Here is a 17,607-nt window from a genome sequence, read left to right on the forward strand (position 1 = left end):
GCAGCTTTACTCACCCTGTTGTACCAGATGCCGAGCTGGGACGGGGACAACACGGCGAACAAAGTCCTCTGCGGGTCGGCCTGAATGCCGAGCAGGGGCTCCTGAGCCTCTATAGGGCAGAGCAGCCTCTTGGGCCAGCCGCTGAGGAAATACATGGCTGGAGAGGAACCCAGCGTCCTGGCCAGGCGCCGTCCTAGCAGGCAGCAACGGTGGCCGGAGCCAGACGGGTTTTCAGCATCTGTCTCGGCCGGCCGGGAGGCTCTCGGCGTTCCCGAGAGGTACCAGCATAACAGCGAAGGGATGGAAGCTCCTCTCGGCGGCCGGCGTCGCCCCTCGCAAGGCTGAGAGGGGCTCGGAAGAGGGAGGGAGTGGGAGCTGCCTTTCTGGCGGGTTGAAGCTACGGGACCGGGGGGGGAGGGAGGGGGGGCGTCCTAAGGGGAAAGAACGGTTACAGCTCGAGACGGCGCCCTCGCGACGTCGCCTTCACCTTGCGGGTGCCTAGCGCTCCTCTCGCCGCGGCTTCCTTTGCCTTGGCCGCCGCCGCCGCCGCCATCTCTTTTCTTTCTGCTACGTCGGCGTCTGGCGGTGGAAAGAAAGGGGGGGGCGGGGGCGAAGAAGGAGAAAGAGCGAGCGAGAGACGCATACGACCCGAAGGAGGGAGCTGAGCCCTGTTTTGCCTCAGGACGGCAACTCGGTACTGGTTGGGAAAAGGGGGCGGGGACTTCGGGGTAGAGGACGCCGTGATTGGCCTAGGGCCCCGTAGGAAAAACCGGAGGTGACGTTTTAGATCTGCGGAAGAACCACCGAGAAAGGCTAGAACGGAGGAAAGGAAACCCCCCCCCCCGCCTTCCCTCACATTTCCTGTGCAGTGGAGGACTTCTCCATTTTGCGGGTGGATGCCGAATTCCAAAGCGGTTGGTGAGATCGCGGGGAGGGGGGGGGGGAAGGCAGCGGGTCACGGTTTTGCTTTTGGCTTTCCCGGGATGCAGACTCGGCTTCCCTTTCTCCACGCTGATGGCCAAGGAATTAGGCAGACGCGCACAGGTGTTCTAATCGGCAAAAGATCGTTTTGAAGGGGTCAGTCCAAACGTACATGCACTGTATTTCATCAGGGCTTCCCCGTCGGATTTTATATTTCCTAGGTTATCGTTTTTATCTCTTGTGTTTTTATGGGATGTGAATGTGCCATGCGATAAATAAATAATCCCTACCACCAAGGCAGGTGCGTCTTGTAATTTAAGGTCCACTCCTTATCTCTCCGCGATCAACACATCTTGTGATCAGTTTCATTAACTCTAGTTTAAAAGTTCTTTTTGAAATTGAAACAAGATGAACCTGCGCCTAAGGCAGAGTTCAGTTACAGAGTTTCTGCTGCTTGCGGTAAAGGTATTTGAGTCTTTTACTAATAGAGGCACTCAAATGCAAAGGCTTCTTTCATACGACAAAGCCATCTGGCATTATAATTTGATGAAGTGGGGGCTTGATTCGTCTATGAAACTGTGTAAGAATATATGCTTCTGTTAGTTCAAGCAGAAAAGAAACCCTCAGCTTTTTTCCCCCCCTGTGAAAGACCTTAGAAACAACAAAACTGAATAAAATGTGTGTGTGAGTGAGAGCGAAAATGATCTGGAGACTACTGTTAGGACATATTTACATCAGAATTGTTTGAAGTGCAAATATTTACCAAAGAAACATTCCAATATATGACATGTGTTTAATTTATTATAAGATAAGCAAAATAAATATATATAAAGAAGATTGGTTTAAAAAACAGGGCATACAATTACTGATGCAAAAATCGGTGCTATGGAAACAGAGAATCCCAAAAGTTGTGAATGTTAGAGTTGCAAAAAATTCACTATAACCATGCATTGATTTTACCAGTGTAAATCGGAAATGCTGTATTTGCAAATAGTCGATTTGTATCTGCACTGAAAGACTTATTCAAATCTGAACTTACCATTCTAAATAGAAAACTAGGTTTCAATCCTGTAGTTCTGATTTCATGATTAAATATAAAATTCAAAATACACTATTATGATTGCACTTGTTGGTACAGTAAGCATAAAACTATGCTTGAAATAGTTTGAGTGAACATATTGTCTCTTGGGAAGTAACAACCATCTGTATTTCAGATTTTTTTTTCAAGCAGAAATATCAATCGATATTTAATATTTTATTAGAAGCCTTTGCTTAAAGATCATACTGTTGCACAGTATTAATAAAGAACTTTTAACAATTAATTTTTTTTCAAGGGAGCTTTATGATTTTCTGCTCTAGCCATCATGCAGGACGCATGACTTTCTTTACATATTTTATTGCTGTCCATAGAAATTTTCAAGTTAATTAAACTTTCTTCAAAAGCAGCTCAAAACACAATAGATTGCATTAGTGCAGCTTTTCCTGTGTAGTTGCCTTCTAGATATGCTTAGCTACATTTTTCCAAACCCCATCTTCAGGAAACAATTGAGTAGGTTTTATCAATGTTTTGTTTGTTTTTTTTCCCCTTCCATCAAGTGTATTTTAATTCTTGGTGACTAACTGGACAAATCCATGCCATTTTCTTGTTAAAAAAAAATAATTGAAGTGGTTTGCCTTTTCCTAGGGTTGAGAGAATGACTAGCCCAAAGACATCCAGTTGGCTTTCATGCCTAAGGCAAGAATAAAATTCAGTCCAGGCTGCTGGCCCAGTGTCTTAACTACTAGAACAAAAGTAGAGCAGAGTGCCTCTTATCTGAGCATGCTATGGATGATGAAATAAAAGATAATTGATAATTTTTAATAAGCAGGATCACATTTCTTCTGAGATTTTCCAATTGTTTGTATTAATAAGATGTAGAACCTCTATGGCAAACACAGAGTATTTGCCTTCATTCGTAACACAGAATATGTTCTGCAATATATAAGCACCAAATGTGATCACAAAAAAGTTTGTAAGCACAGTATGCATATTAAACTTGCAATTAGAAATAACAGCTCATGCCAGCTGGAGATAATTCACTGTAGTTATAGTATACGGCCAGTTTCTTTTTGGAATGTACTCTGAATTGGCATTTGCTTATTTTCTCCCATGGGCATGCATTTTTATTGCAAAGTCAAAATAGCACATACTTATTTTAATAGCTGTTGAAAATCATTTGTTTTTCCCCTTTACATTCTTGATATTACATTTCTATATAGATCAGTAAAAATACTTTTAAATAATATTTTCTAAAGAGTAGCAATATTTGTAACGCTAAGAACATTATATATTTTGTTGACAGCCATTTCCATTTTTCTTGTGCAAAAATAGACAATGCTTTCCTTATTTTTTATATGACATAAAGTTCCATTGCTTTTAGTATCTTTAGAAATGTGAACACCTGCCACAAATAAATGTAATCAAGAAAAGTACCAGAAGTAGTAGCTTTATTTATTACTGTAATTATTTGTTAATCTCAAGCTAAATGCGTGACTTTCTTCCTCTAGATCACGCATGTCAAACTGTCGGCCCACGGGCCAGATGCGTCACACCAAAACCGCACCCAACCCATTGCCGGCAATGGGGGAAAAGTCACAATACATCGCGCAACGTCACATGACGTCGCGAGTTTGACATGCCTGTTCTAGATGCCCCTTTACTATTGCTATATGCAATACATGGCTTTACTTCCTATAACCCTCAAAACACAATACACAAAAATATATACAAACAATAAAAATTCAGCAGCAGCTATCAAAGACTTAAAGATAACATTTTATTTTTTTAATTATACAGTAGAGGAGTTAAAGCTGTATCCCCACTTTAGTCCCTAAAATAGTTCCTTATTTTTAGCTGTATTTGATCAAAACCATCTTGGATATTCCTGTTGAGCGTCATGCTTCAAGACATAAAATGGAAATATTCAAGGTATTGTAATGATAATGCTGTGTCTTTACTGAATGTACATTGGATGTGTTAATAAAAACAGCTGGTGACCAATAAGACAAAATTTCACTGAATAATGCTCTTTATTTCCATATTAAAATTCAGTGTTCATCATTTAAAAAAAAAAGATATGATGTGTAATCTGAATACAATAGAAAACACAAGGGGGAGCTGTACCACATCTTATATTGGAAACTAAACTTTAGTTCAAAACAAAAACATTACAGCTGTCTCAACTATGTTTACTTATTTTCTTTCAAAGATTCTGGATCAAAGAGTGGAAAAGCCAGTAATGCAAGTAGTATATTTTCTTTGAATAGCATAACCCTTCTTAATCAGAGTTACTTGCGGCCACCACAAGCTCTGTCCCTTTCTTGTCTTTGTGTCATGTCATGCATACAAAAATTGCAGAGCAGTGCTGCTTTCTTTCTAACCCACCTTCTGCCCTGCAGGCACTTTTGTTGTTAATTATAAAACCATTTGATGGAGTGATAAATCATTTAGGGACCAATTTAAGTCAGTAAAGGGCTCCATGGGGAATAATACCTTGAAACTAAATGCAGGCAAGATGATCATATTCCTTGTGAGGGGCTTTAATTCCAGCAAGGTAACAATATCAGCCTGAGTGGGATTACCTTTTACAGAAAGAGCAAGTACTGAGTTTTGGGAGTGCTTTGGGATCCAAATCTCTCTTTCTGTAAAAGGTAATCCCACTCAGGCTGATATTGTTACCTTGCTGGGAGTACCTTGCTAGGAGTACCTTTTACTGGCTTTCGTTGTCCAATGTATCCAATTCTGGAAGATAATGTAAGTAAAACTGATGTACCTGCTGCAAACCCCAGGATCCCTTCCAGCAATGCTTGCTACATGGGGTTGCTTTTGTTTCTTTACTAGAAGCTTCAGTTAGAACTGATAGAAGAGAATATTTGTACTGTAGGATCATGGTTGAAACGAGGGATTGTTGGTCTCTGAGCTTGGTTATTTTCTTGTAGACATTTCATTATTAAACTAGGTAACATCAGTGCTAGAAGGGAAAGAGTAGATAAATAAAGAACAAGCCCTACTCCCTTCTAGCGCTGATGATGTTACCTAGTTTAGTAATGAAATGTCTACAAGAAAATAACCAAGCTCAGAGACCACCAAGGACCCCCCCCCCCAATTCAGTTAGTATAAACCTCGGCAGCTGGGTTACTTTTGAGAAGAATAAAAGTGCCTTATTACCTCTTTGTTTAAAACGCTGGCTGACTGTTCCTTTTTAGGCCACCCACAAATTTTGCTTATGATTTTTAAAGCCTTAAATGGCCCTAGAACCAGGCTGCCCGAGAGAACGCCTTTTTTATCTGAGCTTCCATGCCGCTTGGAATCATCTGAAGAAATTCACCTACACTTGCCACCAGAAGTATCTGCAGGGTATGGTTAAAAATAGTCAAAAAGGTGTTTGTTTGTTTGTTTTTTAATATGCAATGCATATAAAATGCCCTTGTGGCTGGTATGTCGACTTTCTTGACTGCACTCTGCAGCAGCGAATGGGCAATTAATTTTTCCAAGGAGCCACATGAGAAACTGGATTTATTCATTATTAATGGTACTTGCCTTTTGAATCAAAAACTCAGTTAAAACTGTGTTTAATGCCTCAGTCTTAAAACCGTCTTATAAACGGCCGAGGGGGGGGGGTAATTGGCACATTACCAGTTTAGAAGACTAAAATACGTCTGTACACCTATGAAATTCCACATGAGAGGGGGGGGGGCATTTCCCCTACTCAAACACACCTTGTGGATGAAGTCTACATGAATATACCCTGTTCACATACTTGTCACATCTGCAGTTGCCAGGAGAAAGGGGTGAACTTGCAAAGTTCCAGCTGCCTTGTGATTTCTTTTATAATGTGAAGAAATTCATCGCTGCTGTCTCAACGGAATTAGAGTTTATGAAACAAATACAGTACATAGGCGTGCAACCTCAACAGACTGGTCACCTGATCTGGAAACACAAGGTCCAGGTCATGCAATGGATGCGTGACCGTTTTTAAGAAAGTCCCAGGGTTTTACAATTTAGTTTTACTTTCACTGAAGCGTACAAGATACAGAGAGGAAGACTGAGGCTGAGAGACAGCAGGAAGTGTGTTGTTTTAAAAATACGTTTCATTGTTTTTCTTATAACTGTAACCCTTTATCTGAAAAAAAAATCCAACAAAAAATATTTAAAAAACCCAAGTATAAATATTTAAAAAAGAGAATTTGAGTTATTCCATAATGCTGTAAATATAATAATTACATCTGTGTGAAAAAAAATACTGTAACTCAAGTTTTGAACCACCTTTGACCACACAGAATCGCACGATCCACTGTTTTCTTTTTTTGGTGATAAAAGAACCATTATTTCAAAGGCTGAGAGCTGGCCATTTTTATTTGTTTTTTTAATCCAGTTTTTTGTATCTAGGGTTTAAGTGTCTTTCCATGAGCATACAATCTTTTTTGGCAACTATTTAAGCACGATAAAGCCAAATCTTTTAATAAATGGATAAATTGAGGGATTGGCTTGTACCACTCGTGCTGGCAGAGGAGGCATGCTGCGGGTCCCGTCAGCCTGAGTAGGGCCTTCTTTGCTGTTGCTCCTGCTCTCTGGAATATCTTGCCCCCCGATGTGAGGTTGGCCCCAACTCTCCTATCTTTTCATAAGGGCCCAAAAATGGGGCTGTGCCAGTCGGCTTAGGGCCCCAGCAGGGGAACAGCACAATGGAGGTGGTTGACTGTGTAATAACAGGTGCTTCTCTGTCCCCGCCTTCCCCCATGTGTGTTTTTGGTTTTAATGTTTGTTTTTAACTTTTTTATGTTTTAGATGTTACGTAACTGTAAGCTGCCCAGAGTTTACCCTATGGTAAGATGGGCAGCCAATACATTTTATAAATAATAAATAAAATACAATTCCAGATTGTTTAAATATAAGGTAACTGCACATCAATGTCTTTAACTTCCTCCCAAAACTCTGGTTCATTGCATTAAAAACATACAACCAATAAACAGTAATTGACGGATAGAATCAAAGCATGCACATTCCATCTCCAGCGTAAGGACAGTAACTAGAATTATTTGAACATTTGCTAGGAAGTCGAGTAAACCTAAAAAATGGGGATTTTTTAATCATAAAAAACATATTTTACATAAATTAAGGCCTAAAACCACTGATTTTATAATAAGAAAACTTGAATTCTCTAGTTTTCTTGCATATTATCCAAATTTATTTGTGTAAACATTTTAGACTATTGGTGGTACAGAATTATGACTTTACTCTTGATAAAGACCTATAAATTAAAACAAAATTAGGGCCTTTGGAGGCATTTGGAACAAAAAGAATATAACAAGGGCTTTAATTACAAGTAGTCCGTGACTTAAGACCATAATTAAGCCTGGAATTATGGTCATTAATCATGGTGATTGTTGAGCATGTCACCACCTGACATTGCCTGATTTTACAACTTTTTTTTTTTTTTGCAACAATTGCTAAACGAACCCCGTGATCCTTAAGGAAACCCATTTTCACCAATGGGCATTCTTGCCAGAAACTGGCAAAAAAACCAACAATTGCAGTCACATGACTAGGTGTTTGGCAGCACAGCTGAATTTATAGCCATTTGCAGCTTCCAACAGTTTATGATGTATTTGCTGAAAAGCTGGTACTTCTGGTTTTCAGCAAGACTGTGCCCATAGCAAAAAAATGGGTTTGCATTTCCTACTGTCCTACTGTTTTTGTATGACGATGCAAAAAAAAAAAAGCCATAAAATTGAACTGGTCACATGACCAACTTGTTTTATAACAGTCACAATATATAACAGTAATGGGCAGGCTCCATTATGTGCATATGTTGAGGACCACCAGCATAGTTAGAACCATGTATATACAGGATTTCAAGAATTCCAAAGCTTGACTTTCCAAATGGGCCATGAGTCAGACATATTCAGTATCATTTTCATCTGAACACATTACAGAAGCTAATAAATATGCTGAATTGTATAATTTACAGTCAGGAAAGTTAGAGCTTCCACTTTCACACTTTTGAAACAGAAATCCTATTTAACATCCAATAGGAACTTAAATCAATAGTCAATTTGTCTAAACTGTCCAGTGGAATCAACAAAAAACATCCTGGTTAATGTATTTATCAGTCTTGAGGCATATTCATTTTTTGCTACTTTTAATCTTCCTCAGAGATTCATAGCGTTTTTCAACTACCTATTAATATCCCTGTTAATCTGAACTGTGCATTTTAAATATTCCTATCTACTAAGTAGGATGCCTTTCCTAGAAACCATTATCAACAATTATTTTTTTTAATAAAAGCTAAACAAAAACTAAAAACAAGTATTATTACCATTTGGCAATTATGAGATTATTCCAATTGATTGTACATCTGTGGTATTTATAGCATGGTAACATCTCCACAAGAAAGATTGTTGATCATAATTGAAAAGATCCAGATTGTCATTAGCTTGTCTAAGACTATAGTTGCAGCAAAGATTTGAAACAGCAGTTATCCAATCTGTAACTCATACTTGCACATGCTACATTGTGATAGTTTGTAAATGTATTAAAAATGTCAGTTACAATGTTTCATAAGAGCTCTGGACAGGACAAAGTGAAATTGCCACTCTTCATACCCATCCAGAAGCCAACTACTGTACAATGACAGCTAAATTTTAATTTAACACTAACAGGACAACGTTCTCCATAATGCTTGAGAATACCAGGCTGTCTTACCAGGAATGTGCCCTAGTGCAGGGGTCCTCAACCTTGACAACTTTAAGACTTGTGGACTTCGACTCCCAGAATTCCTCAGCCAGCAAAGCTGGCTGAGGAATTCTGGGAGTCGAAGTCCACAAGTCTTAAAGTTGCCACGGTTGAGGACCCCTGCCCTAGTGCACAAAACTATTTCCTAAGACCTCATCATGTGTTGATTAAGATGCTGCTGTACAGTATCTAATGGTAGAGCTAGCTTTAAGAAAGAACATTTCTATGCCAAAAATGTGAAGTCAGACCAGAGGCATCTGCAGCTAGCCGTAAAAGTGCCAACATGAAATGTTCATTGCAATATTACAGGATAAGCCCCAGCCTCTTATTTGAATCATGACACCAGACATATATGAGTTGGCGTTGCAACAAAAAGAAGCATGTTTTCTTATTTATCGCTTGTTCTGGGTGAGGCTACATCTGGATGCAGCTGGGAGCCTTGTAAATAAAATCCCAAACGTATATGAAAAGCTCTCTAAGCTGCACATTTTTCACAAGTATTTGGAATGAGCAGTAAACATAAGAAAACCAGAGAGATCAGCATTAATTACCTCCGCAGTCCAACTTCGTTAAGGAAGTTTCTAAGAGGAGGCACAATGGAAAATGCTAGCAACAAAAAAGAACTGCTTCTTGCATTTGCTCAGGCTTCTCCATCTGCATCAATCATCAGACTTTATCCTTGACCTGATGCTCCAGATCTTCTAAAAGCAGCAGCAGAGAGACAAAAGAGATTTACATAAGAAATAATCAGCTGTGTGGTTAGCCAACTTTTTCCTATGGATATGCCAACATTAAGACTTCTAATAATTGGGCTCAGTGCTACAAACTACACTTCATGGTTAAGAAATTATCGTCAGGAGAGCCTCAGCTTCTCAAATTTCTCAAGTCTGGTTTCTCAGACCAAAGCACTTTAGTTCATTTTCAATACACATTTGACAGTTCAGCAACAGGAAATAGTATAAAACAAAATTCTGTTTCAAAATAGGCTTAATGAGCCGGGGGGGGGGAAACTTTCGCTTTTCACATGCCTGATAACACATTTGCATACACTTCTTCAATCCTTAAGAGTAAAGGAGCTAAACTTGCTTTGATCAGAAACAGCCATGTCAAAATTATAGACCGGAAATAATGGGGAAAATAAAAAAAAATTATACAGTATACACACACCCACACACACAGAGAGAGAGTAAATGGGGGGGGGAGGGAGAGACATTGAAAAAAACAAATATCAGGTTAGCAAATGAATGTAACTTAGTAAATAAAAAAATAGTATATTAAAAATCAAGCTCACTTTGGTGATTTTTTGGAAACCCCTCTTCTTGGCAATTGTACGGAACTGGAATTGCCATCCCACATGTCTACAGTTTCAGTCTACCTATCTATTGTACATCCAGCCACAATGCTGGTTTCCCATCAGAATAGTAACCAGGATTTCTTGCTCAGCTGCTAAACTCACACATGATCACACAGCCATACGCTGATAAAAGTGGATTAAAGGCTCCTGATAAACACATTAGTATTATATAACTGCTAAGCGATAAATACTTAAGTTAATAAATGGAGTTAAATTACAAATTTAATTGGAAAACAAATAGACACTTACCTTTCTAGGTATGCAAATTTATTAATGTTTTCCCTTAGACTTTAGTGATAGTAAATAAAATCATAGCACTATACAAAACTGTTGGGATAAACAAGTTCATGGAATTTTTCCCAGTGCCTGAAGCATTTCTTTGATCTGTAAACAAGAAAATACAATCTGTTGGGATTTTGTAGAAAATCTGATTCTGTATTGTTAGGTCTAAGAAACTGGGTATCTGCATCTGTTTTCATAATCAGGATGCTTTATATATCACAGAAATGTGACTCTTTACAGCATGATTGTTATGGTAAGGACCTGCCTGTTTACAACATGGCTATAGAACTGAGCTTAACTTCAAAACACCCATTTAAAGCAAAATCCTAGCTATCCATAACACTCTCCACTATCTGTCTATATTTTTTTATTTGGGAGGACGTTGGTAGACACATTTATACCATTGTACTCCATCCATCATTTTCAACTTTTAAAAATATCTGTGAGGCCTATTTAAGTCTCAGAGACATTTTTGTAAAACAAAGATGAAGGTAGAAACTGGCGCTTTCTTTGCCAGCTTTCTGTTTGATATTTTTGATTAAAACTAAAATAATTAAAGATGGATGGAACAGGGATTTTGGCTGTTGAGGAATTCTGGGAGGTGAAATTCATACACTTTAAAGTTACCAAGTTTGAAAAACATTGATCTAGAACATAGAATTACTGGTATTTAAGATTCAGTTTGAAAATGATAGATGAGTTAATTTCACAGGTCAATGCAAGTCAGATTCTAGCAGATATTGCCCCTTAGATAATTATTGTATTGCTGTCTTGGAAGAAGTAACTCTAAGCCAGCGAAATATTCATTGGGTTGACAGTATTCTAAAAGGATTTTACTTTTGCAATAATGCACCAATAAATTGCCTGAGTATTAGTCTCCCAGGGCCCATAGCTCAAGTAAGCAAAGTTAAGACAATAAATTGGTTCAACCAAAGTAGTATGCTTGACAAATACAGAAGTTCCATGGGATTCAAAATAAAACATTTCCAACATGCTGAAAATCAGGGGAAATGGTCAGAGACATTTTAAGGTAGAGGGACCAAAAATATACAGAGTGAATATTGGAGAATCAGAAGCAAGCACAGTGCAACCTCCGAGGGACTGACAATTTGTATAGCCCTTAAAGCAAAAGACATTGACCAGCCATGTTTCAAGGGTTTCTTTGATATAATACAATCCCTTGGGACTCTGATTTTCACAAATGCTAGAATACTATTTGTTGTGCTTATCAAAATTGAACACTTTTTCTTTTCAAGCCTAGACTCTTCCTAGGTCGTCACGTGTACCCTTTTATCCTGTTCATCTGTAACATTCCTTTAATTCCCCTTACTGGAAAACGTTTGGTCCCATATATCCAGGGTCCTCAACCTTGGCAACTTTAAGACTTGTGGACTTCAACTCCCAGCAAAGCTGGCTGAGGAATTCTGGGAGTTGAAGTCCACAAGTCTTAAAGTTGCCAAGATTGAGGACCCCTGTCATATATTATAGAATTATGGATGCTTTTAGTTCTTTTAGTTTTGGGTGAGTCCAGTCCACTCTTCCAGCTGTGTATCTAATGATTGCAATTGAACATCTTGATTGCTTCAGTTTGTATTATTTCCCTCTTGTTGATGATAAGGGTGGCATATTTGTCCAGTCCAAATTCCACCGCAGTATCCTGGCTGAGTATTCAGACAATGCTGAGCTGTCTATTTCAGATGGTGTTTCTTCTATGCCTTCAAGCTAGTTTTGACTCCTGTTTGTGGTTTCCTTGGCAAGATTTCAGAAGTGATTTGCCATTGCTTGCTTCCTAGAGCTGAGATACAGAGAGTCACTCTGCTTTTTTTGTGCCTCAGGCAGTACTAGAGCTCACACTCTCAATGCCATGATCTGGTGCCACCAAACTGGCATGCTCTACCTTGCTTATAATCTGTCTTTAACCAGAATACATCACCCCATTCTTAGCCCTGCATAAACATTCATCTTGAAAATGACATGCAAATATGCAGAAAGAATTTCTGACATACATTTGGATAGCAATGTATGACTCGAGAGACGATTTTAGTAATCATTTAGTAATGATTGTTAAGATGAAAGATAAGGAAAGATAAGAATAAGAAGAAAAGTGGATTTAAGGCTCGTGGGAAGAGATTGATGTATAATGCATGCATTGGGTGCTCCATTTGATTTTAAACAGCTTGTGAGATATTCTACATGTCTCCACAAGTACTGAAATTTTGCATGTTTTTTTTTTAAATTGAAGTTCTTTGGAATCTGAAATGCACCAGTTCTACACTAAAGTCCTAAGGCTGCAATTATATCTGATATCCAGTCTGTGGCTCTGAGAGGAGACAAAATAATTGGCAGATTGGATTAGAATAATTCTTCACTGTACTTTGTTTCAGAAAAAAAAATATCACCCATCTTCTCTGCCCGTGGTTTCCTTCCAGTCTTAGCTACATTCAATTATTCTTCCTAGATTTTAGCCCATTGCATCTTAGACCTTTTCTTTCAGCTATCCTACGTTCAGATTCCTTAGTGATTATCCACATGTTTCTTCAATATTGCAGGCTAGTTCTCTCTTATCTATTTTTATTTTATTCTTTGCCATTTTGATGGTTGGAATCCTAGCCTTTCCAGTTCTGCAAGGATTAAACTCCCACATAATCAATGCATTAATCTTTTTACCTATTAGAAATACTGTTCTGGAAGCTGATGTTTGCCTCAATTCTTTATTTTGGAATATGCAGCTGTAATTCCCAGGAGCACTTGGTCTGATTCTCAAGACACTGGTTACATTGAAAAGTCCTGTGTCTGTCAGCTTATATGAAGTGTTTGCAAATATTGTGTCATTGATTCTGTTTTCATAAAGCCAAAGAACGTCAGCCATGGGGTACCCTTCTGACTGGCAAATTAAGATGTGCTCTTCTTCCTCTTTTCTTTCCTGAATCTTTATCCTCTTGTAAGGTGCTACATAAAAAAGAAATAAAACAATTACTCAAGTTCTCTCCATGTTTCAGACCTTTCTTTCAGATATTTCTCTACCATTGTTAGTTTTTTTTTTTCCTTGGAGGTGATTGACAAAAGCGCTATACAAGGAAATATATTTTGTGCTGATTTTGTTAAATGCACTTTTTCGTTCACTGTGCAAGTCTTTAAAAAGTGTTTGGGGAGAAAACTACAATGGTATTATTAGCAGTTTTCCTTCCAATAACAAAACTTTAGAAGGAGCCATTTTGATCATGGCCACATAAAAGAAGAAAGGTTTTAAATCTCTCTTGCTGTCTGCTGCATTTTGATAGTTATTAATGCACACACCAACTCCCAGTTGCATTATTAAAAATCTGCATGCTAAAGGTAAACTATTCATTAACGTTTCACTCTTCTGATACAAAGGGAAAAAATGGCAGGTGCTACAGTCTAAAATGTAAGTCAGGATGTCTTTTTCAAGATTGGGGGTGGGGAGAGCTAACTTCAGAACTTCCCTTCCAGGGAAATTTCTGTGAAGCCATAAAAATAGGAGGCAGAAAGTAGAATCTCACTTCTTCTGTGGATATTCATAGGGATAATTGAGAAGATATGAAGAAGTTTAACCTGTTTATTTGCTATGAAACAAATGATGACAACAATGAGCCTTATCCCTCCATGATTACAAGAGTGTGAGGGAGACTGGAGATGACCCTGGTCCCCCCACTGCCATCTGGGTCACTTTGTTGGAATATAACCAGATTGCTTTCCTTGGGTAGCTTCCTTCCATGGCTGGTTGTGTAGACCTTCTACATGATCTTCTAAAATAAATGACAGCTATTGTAAGTAAAATAACCCCACGCTTAAGATCTTGCCTCTGTAGTATGAAGTCAGCAGAGAAGGAGCAAAGAGGGCCCATAATCCCCATGTGCTTTGACATAATTCTACCCGCATAATGGATTAATATACCAAGTCTTTAGGAAGGAGTAGGGTAGCAATTTCCATGCTAACCGTTTTTATCAAGGCAGATTTTTGGCTACCCTAGACTAATACATCCTTTCTCCTACAGGTAGTCTTCAGTGCTAAATATGTAAAAGCATATCCTGAAATTCTGACTGATAAATAATGGCAAATCATTCGGCTTTTCCCTCCTGACATTCTATGGCTACTAACCTTCGATTTTCAAGTCAATGTACTTGTAATCAGCTTCACGATAGTTGACAACACAAAGGTAACGTCCAGCATCTGTGATCTTTAGATGGGTGATATGTAACATAGAATAGCCTCTTTTCAATTCCTCATATAATAATGTAGCTCTTCCTTGAAAATGTCGGTGTTGCCCTGACAGGTCTTCTCGTCCATTTTGGAGCTTGTAAACTTCCTTGGCTTCATCTGACAATTTTAGCTGCCAGAAAATATTCAACTGTGTCAGATTCAAGGAGTTGTCAGTTGGAAAGCGACATCCTATAGTCACATTGCTTCCATATTCTGCAGAGTAATGAGGCTGAATAACACTCACTCGAAATAAAGCTGAAAAAAAGAAAAAAATGAACTTGAGTATCCACCAGGCAATTAACATTTTTATTCAGAAATAGCTGTACCCGGCCACGCGTTGCTGTGGCTCAGTCTGGTTAAATTTACGTCCAACAGATGGCGCTGTTTTTCAAAAAAAAGCATGTTTTTACCTGTCACAGGTGTGACATCTATATAATAGTAGGTATATAAAAACACGCACGTATTCGAATGCAACGTTGTGTAAAAATTTCAAAGCAATCGGTGAAGAACTTTCAGAGATTTAAGATTTTTAATAAACAAACATTTACATTTTTATTTATATAGATATGTATGTTGTAGCTCAGTTAAATAGGAGCCTGCAGAAACACCTCTAATCATGTGGGGTCCTTGGTGCTCTCTGAACGTGGTTGTTTTCTTGCAGATATTTCATTATCAAACTAGGTAACATCATCAGTGCTGTAGCACCAAGGACCCCACAGTTCAACCCTGAGCTACAAATATTCTCTTCCATCGGTATTTTGCAAATACCTAAATATGTTGAATATCTAAATATGTGCATTTCCATATAAATGAAACACAACCACCAAGGCTTATACTAACTAAAATGTGAGGTCTCTAGTGCTCTTTGAGCTTGGTTGTTTTCTTGCAGATGTTTCCTTATCAAACTAGGTAACAGTAATCAGTGCTAGAAAGAAGTGGGTTTGATCTCTTTTTATATATTTTATATAATTGATCTCTAATCAATTAAATGCCTTTGGTTTATACTTGTGTGTCATGTTTTTCTAAGGAATTGCACATTCATGTGCTCACAGTCCTTGTTGCTCCCATAATGTAAATCTGAGAAGCTGAATCAACTGTAAGGAATTAAGGGGATAGTTTTAATCATTACAGGCTTTCTAGACGAGTAACTATAATCTCGGAAATAGTCATTTCCTTTGGTCCTCATTTTAATGTAGATTTTACTCAGTAATATCATTTCCATTTCTGGTATGCAAACCAGTTTTTGTTTTGTTTTTTGCTGGCTGTACTTTCACTGACAGAGTGAAAAAAAAATCCTAAATCGATGAAAGGTGCATATATATAATGTTAGGGAAAATGTCTACTAAACATAGAACTATCAGGAGAAAAAGCTACAAAAAATGGGGAAATATTTCTAATCGGATCCCTTTTTTTTCCTTTTTGATTTGAACTGATGCAGAAATGAGAAGCAATCCATTTAAATTTGAAAATTAGAAAAAGAAGAATGAGAAGCTGAGCAGAGCTGAGCGGGAGAGCTGCTTCTAAATTGAGAAGCAGCCAAAGGCAGTGCAGAAAGTTACCTGATATGGGCTCTTTGAAATAATTTCATTGTGAAAAGTCCCTACTTTCTAGCCGGTGTTTTAATTTTACGGCCCATTTCACATGATCCATAAACAGGGAGATTACTGTGTGACATTCCAGGCATATTAAAAAAAAGATTTTTTGCAAATATTACAGTAGTGATAGTACAATTAGTATCATTTTTCTTCTTCTAGTTATGATTATTAAAATACATGTTATGCTAATTTTAAGGATCTCTGAGTATCAAGAAGAGGATTCTAAAAATCCCCGTAATTCTAGAAATGGAAATCCTCAATAGCATGAATTGGGGTGTGGGGAAAGAATTTTTGCTGGTATTTGGCATTCAGACTGTGAATGTGAAGGCCTAATGAATGCCACAAGGATGGTCTTCCCTGCTCATAAACCTGCTATCGTGGCTACGTGGTGAGTTACAAAATGAAAAGTCCAGACTGGTGCCCTAAGTGTCAGGTTGGTGGTTCCAGCTGATTCCCCCAAGCCTGCTTAGATCTGGCTTCTTTCCCAGAATGCCTCTGGTTCCTAACTGCTTACCATGAGTTTGAATCCATAACCGGAACCAATCCTTTGGAGATTACTCCAGATACATGGGATCCTTGGTCCTTTCTGAGCTTGGTTGTTTTCTTGCATACATTTCATTACCTAACTAGATAAACAATACCCCAATCAAGGAACCAGCAACTCAGACAATCAAACAGTAAACAGTAGCAATAATCAAGGGACTATCAAGATCGCTCTCGCCAACACTGATGGGGCAAGCCACTTGTATACAAACAGTCAGCAAATCCCACTCCCTTCTAACACTGATGATGTTACCTAGTTGAGTAATGAGACCTCTGCAAGAAAACATTCAAGCCCAGAGAGTATCAGGGATGCCACAGTTCAAACCTGAGCTGCAAATATTCTCATTTACGGGTACTTCAGGTAAGTTTGGAACATCTTTTATGCTGGTTGAACGGAAAAGACATAAGCAATAACACTTGTCCTTTTGAATATCTCCCACTAAATTGCAACAGGGAGCACGGCCACACCAAAGCACTACAACACTGATTCACATTACTGCAACGGTTCTCCTGACCTGAACTTTTAGGGAGTAGGGAACAGCTTAAAGTTCTGGCACAAATCTGAAATTCTAAATTTGGTGGACAATTCTGAGAATATTATTGGAAAAATATCCAATGGAAAACTCTCACCTGCTGTCAAAGAAAGCTGCGTTGCAAACAGCAGAACTGGTAGGAACTTGGCCATTTTTCCAGAAATATCTTTAAAAAAGAGTGACATTCATTAATATCATAATACTTCAGCAGGTTGACTCAAGCTAAGGTGCTTTGCACTTGTTTTTGTCAATAAAAGCTAATTTGCTGAGGACTTTAAAAAACAACAACAACAATTGATATGGAAGTAGGAAGATATATTTTTTCCCTTTGCCACAGAGAAACGGCTCTTTAGCCTACTGTCTTCTAAAAAAAAAAGCATGCCT

At 38.4% G+C, this 17,607-nt stretch overlaps 2 protein-coding genes across 2 annotated transcripts in view; both read right to left on the reverse strand.

The window, feature by feature from the left end:
* Nucleotides 1-155, reverse strand: part of RIC1 (RIC1 homolog, RAB6A GEF complex partner 1) — a 47,712-nt gene extending 47,557 nt beyond the window's left edge. The window contains exon 1 of the mRNA XM_015820619.1: nucleotides 15-155. Within this exon, the coding sequence (XP_015676105.1) occupies nucleotides 15-155 (141 nt within the window). The remainder of the gene's footprint in view (nucleotides 1-14) is intronic.
* A 12,697-nt stretch (nucleotides 156-12,852) lies between these two features.
* Nucleotides 12,853-17,375, reverse strand: LOC107291609 (programmed cell death 1 ligand 1). The gene is made up of 3 exons (XM_029284969.1): nucleotides 17,321-17,375; nucleotides 14,451-14,807; nucleotides 12,853-13,280 (listed from the first exon to the last, which is right to left on the reverse strand). Exons 1-3 carry the CDS (start codon nucleotides 17,373-17,375, stop codon nucleotides 12,853-12,855), a joined length of 840 nt encoding a protein of 279 aa, XP_029140802.1.
* Nucleotides 17,376-17,607: the final 232 nt, after the last annotated feature.

Source organism: Protobothrops mucrosquamatus, unplaced genomic scaffold, assembly GCF_001527695.2.
Source record: "Protobothrops mucrosquamatus isolate PMUCROS unplaced genomic scaffold, P.Mucros_1.0 scaffold1151, whole genome shotgun sequence".
In the NCBI taxonomy this organism is placed as follows: domain Eukaryota; kingdom Metazoa; phylum Chordata; class Lepidosauria; order Squamata; family Viperidae; genus Protobothrops; species Protobothrops mucrosquamatus.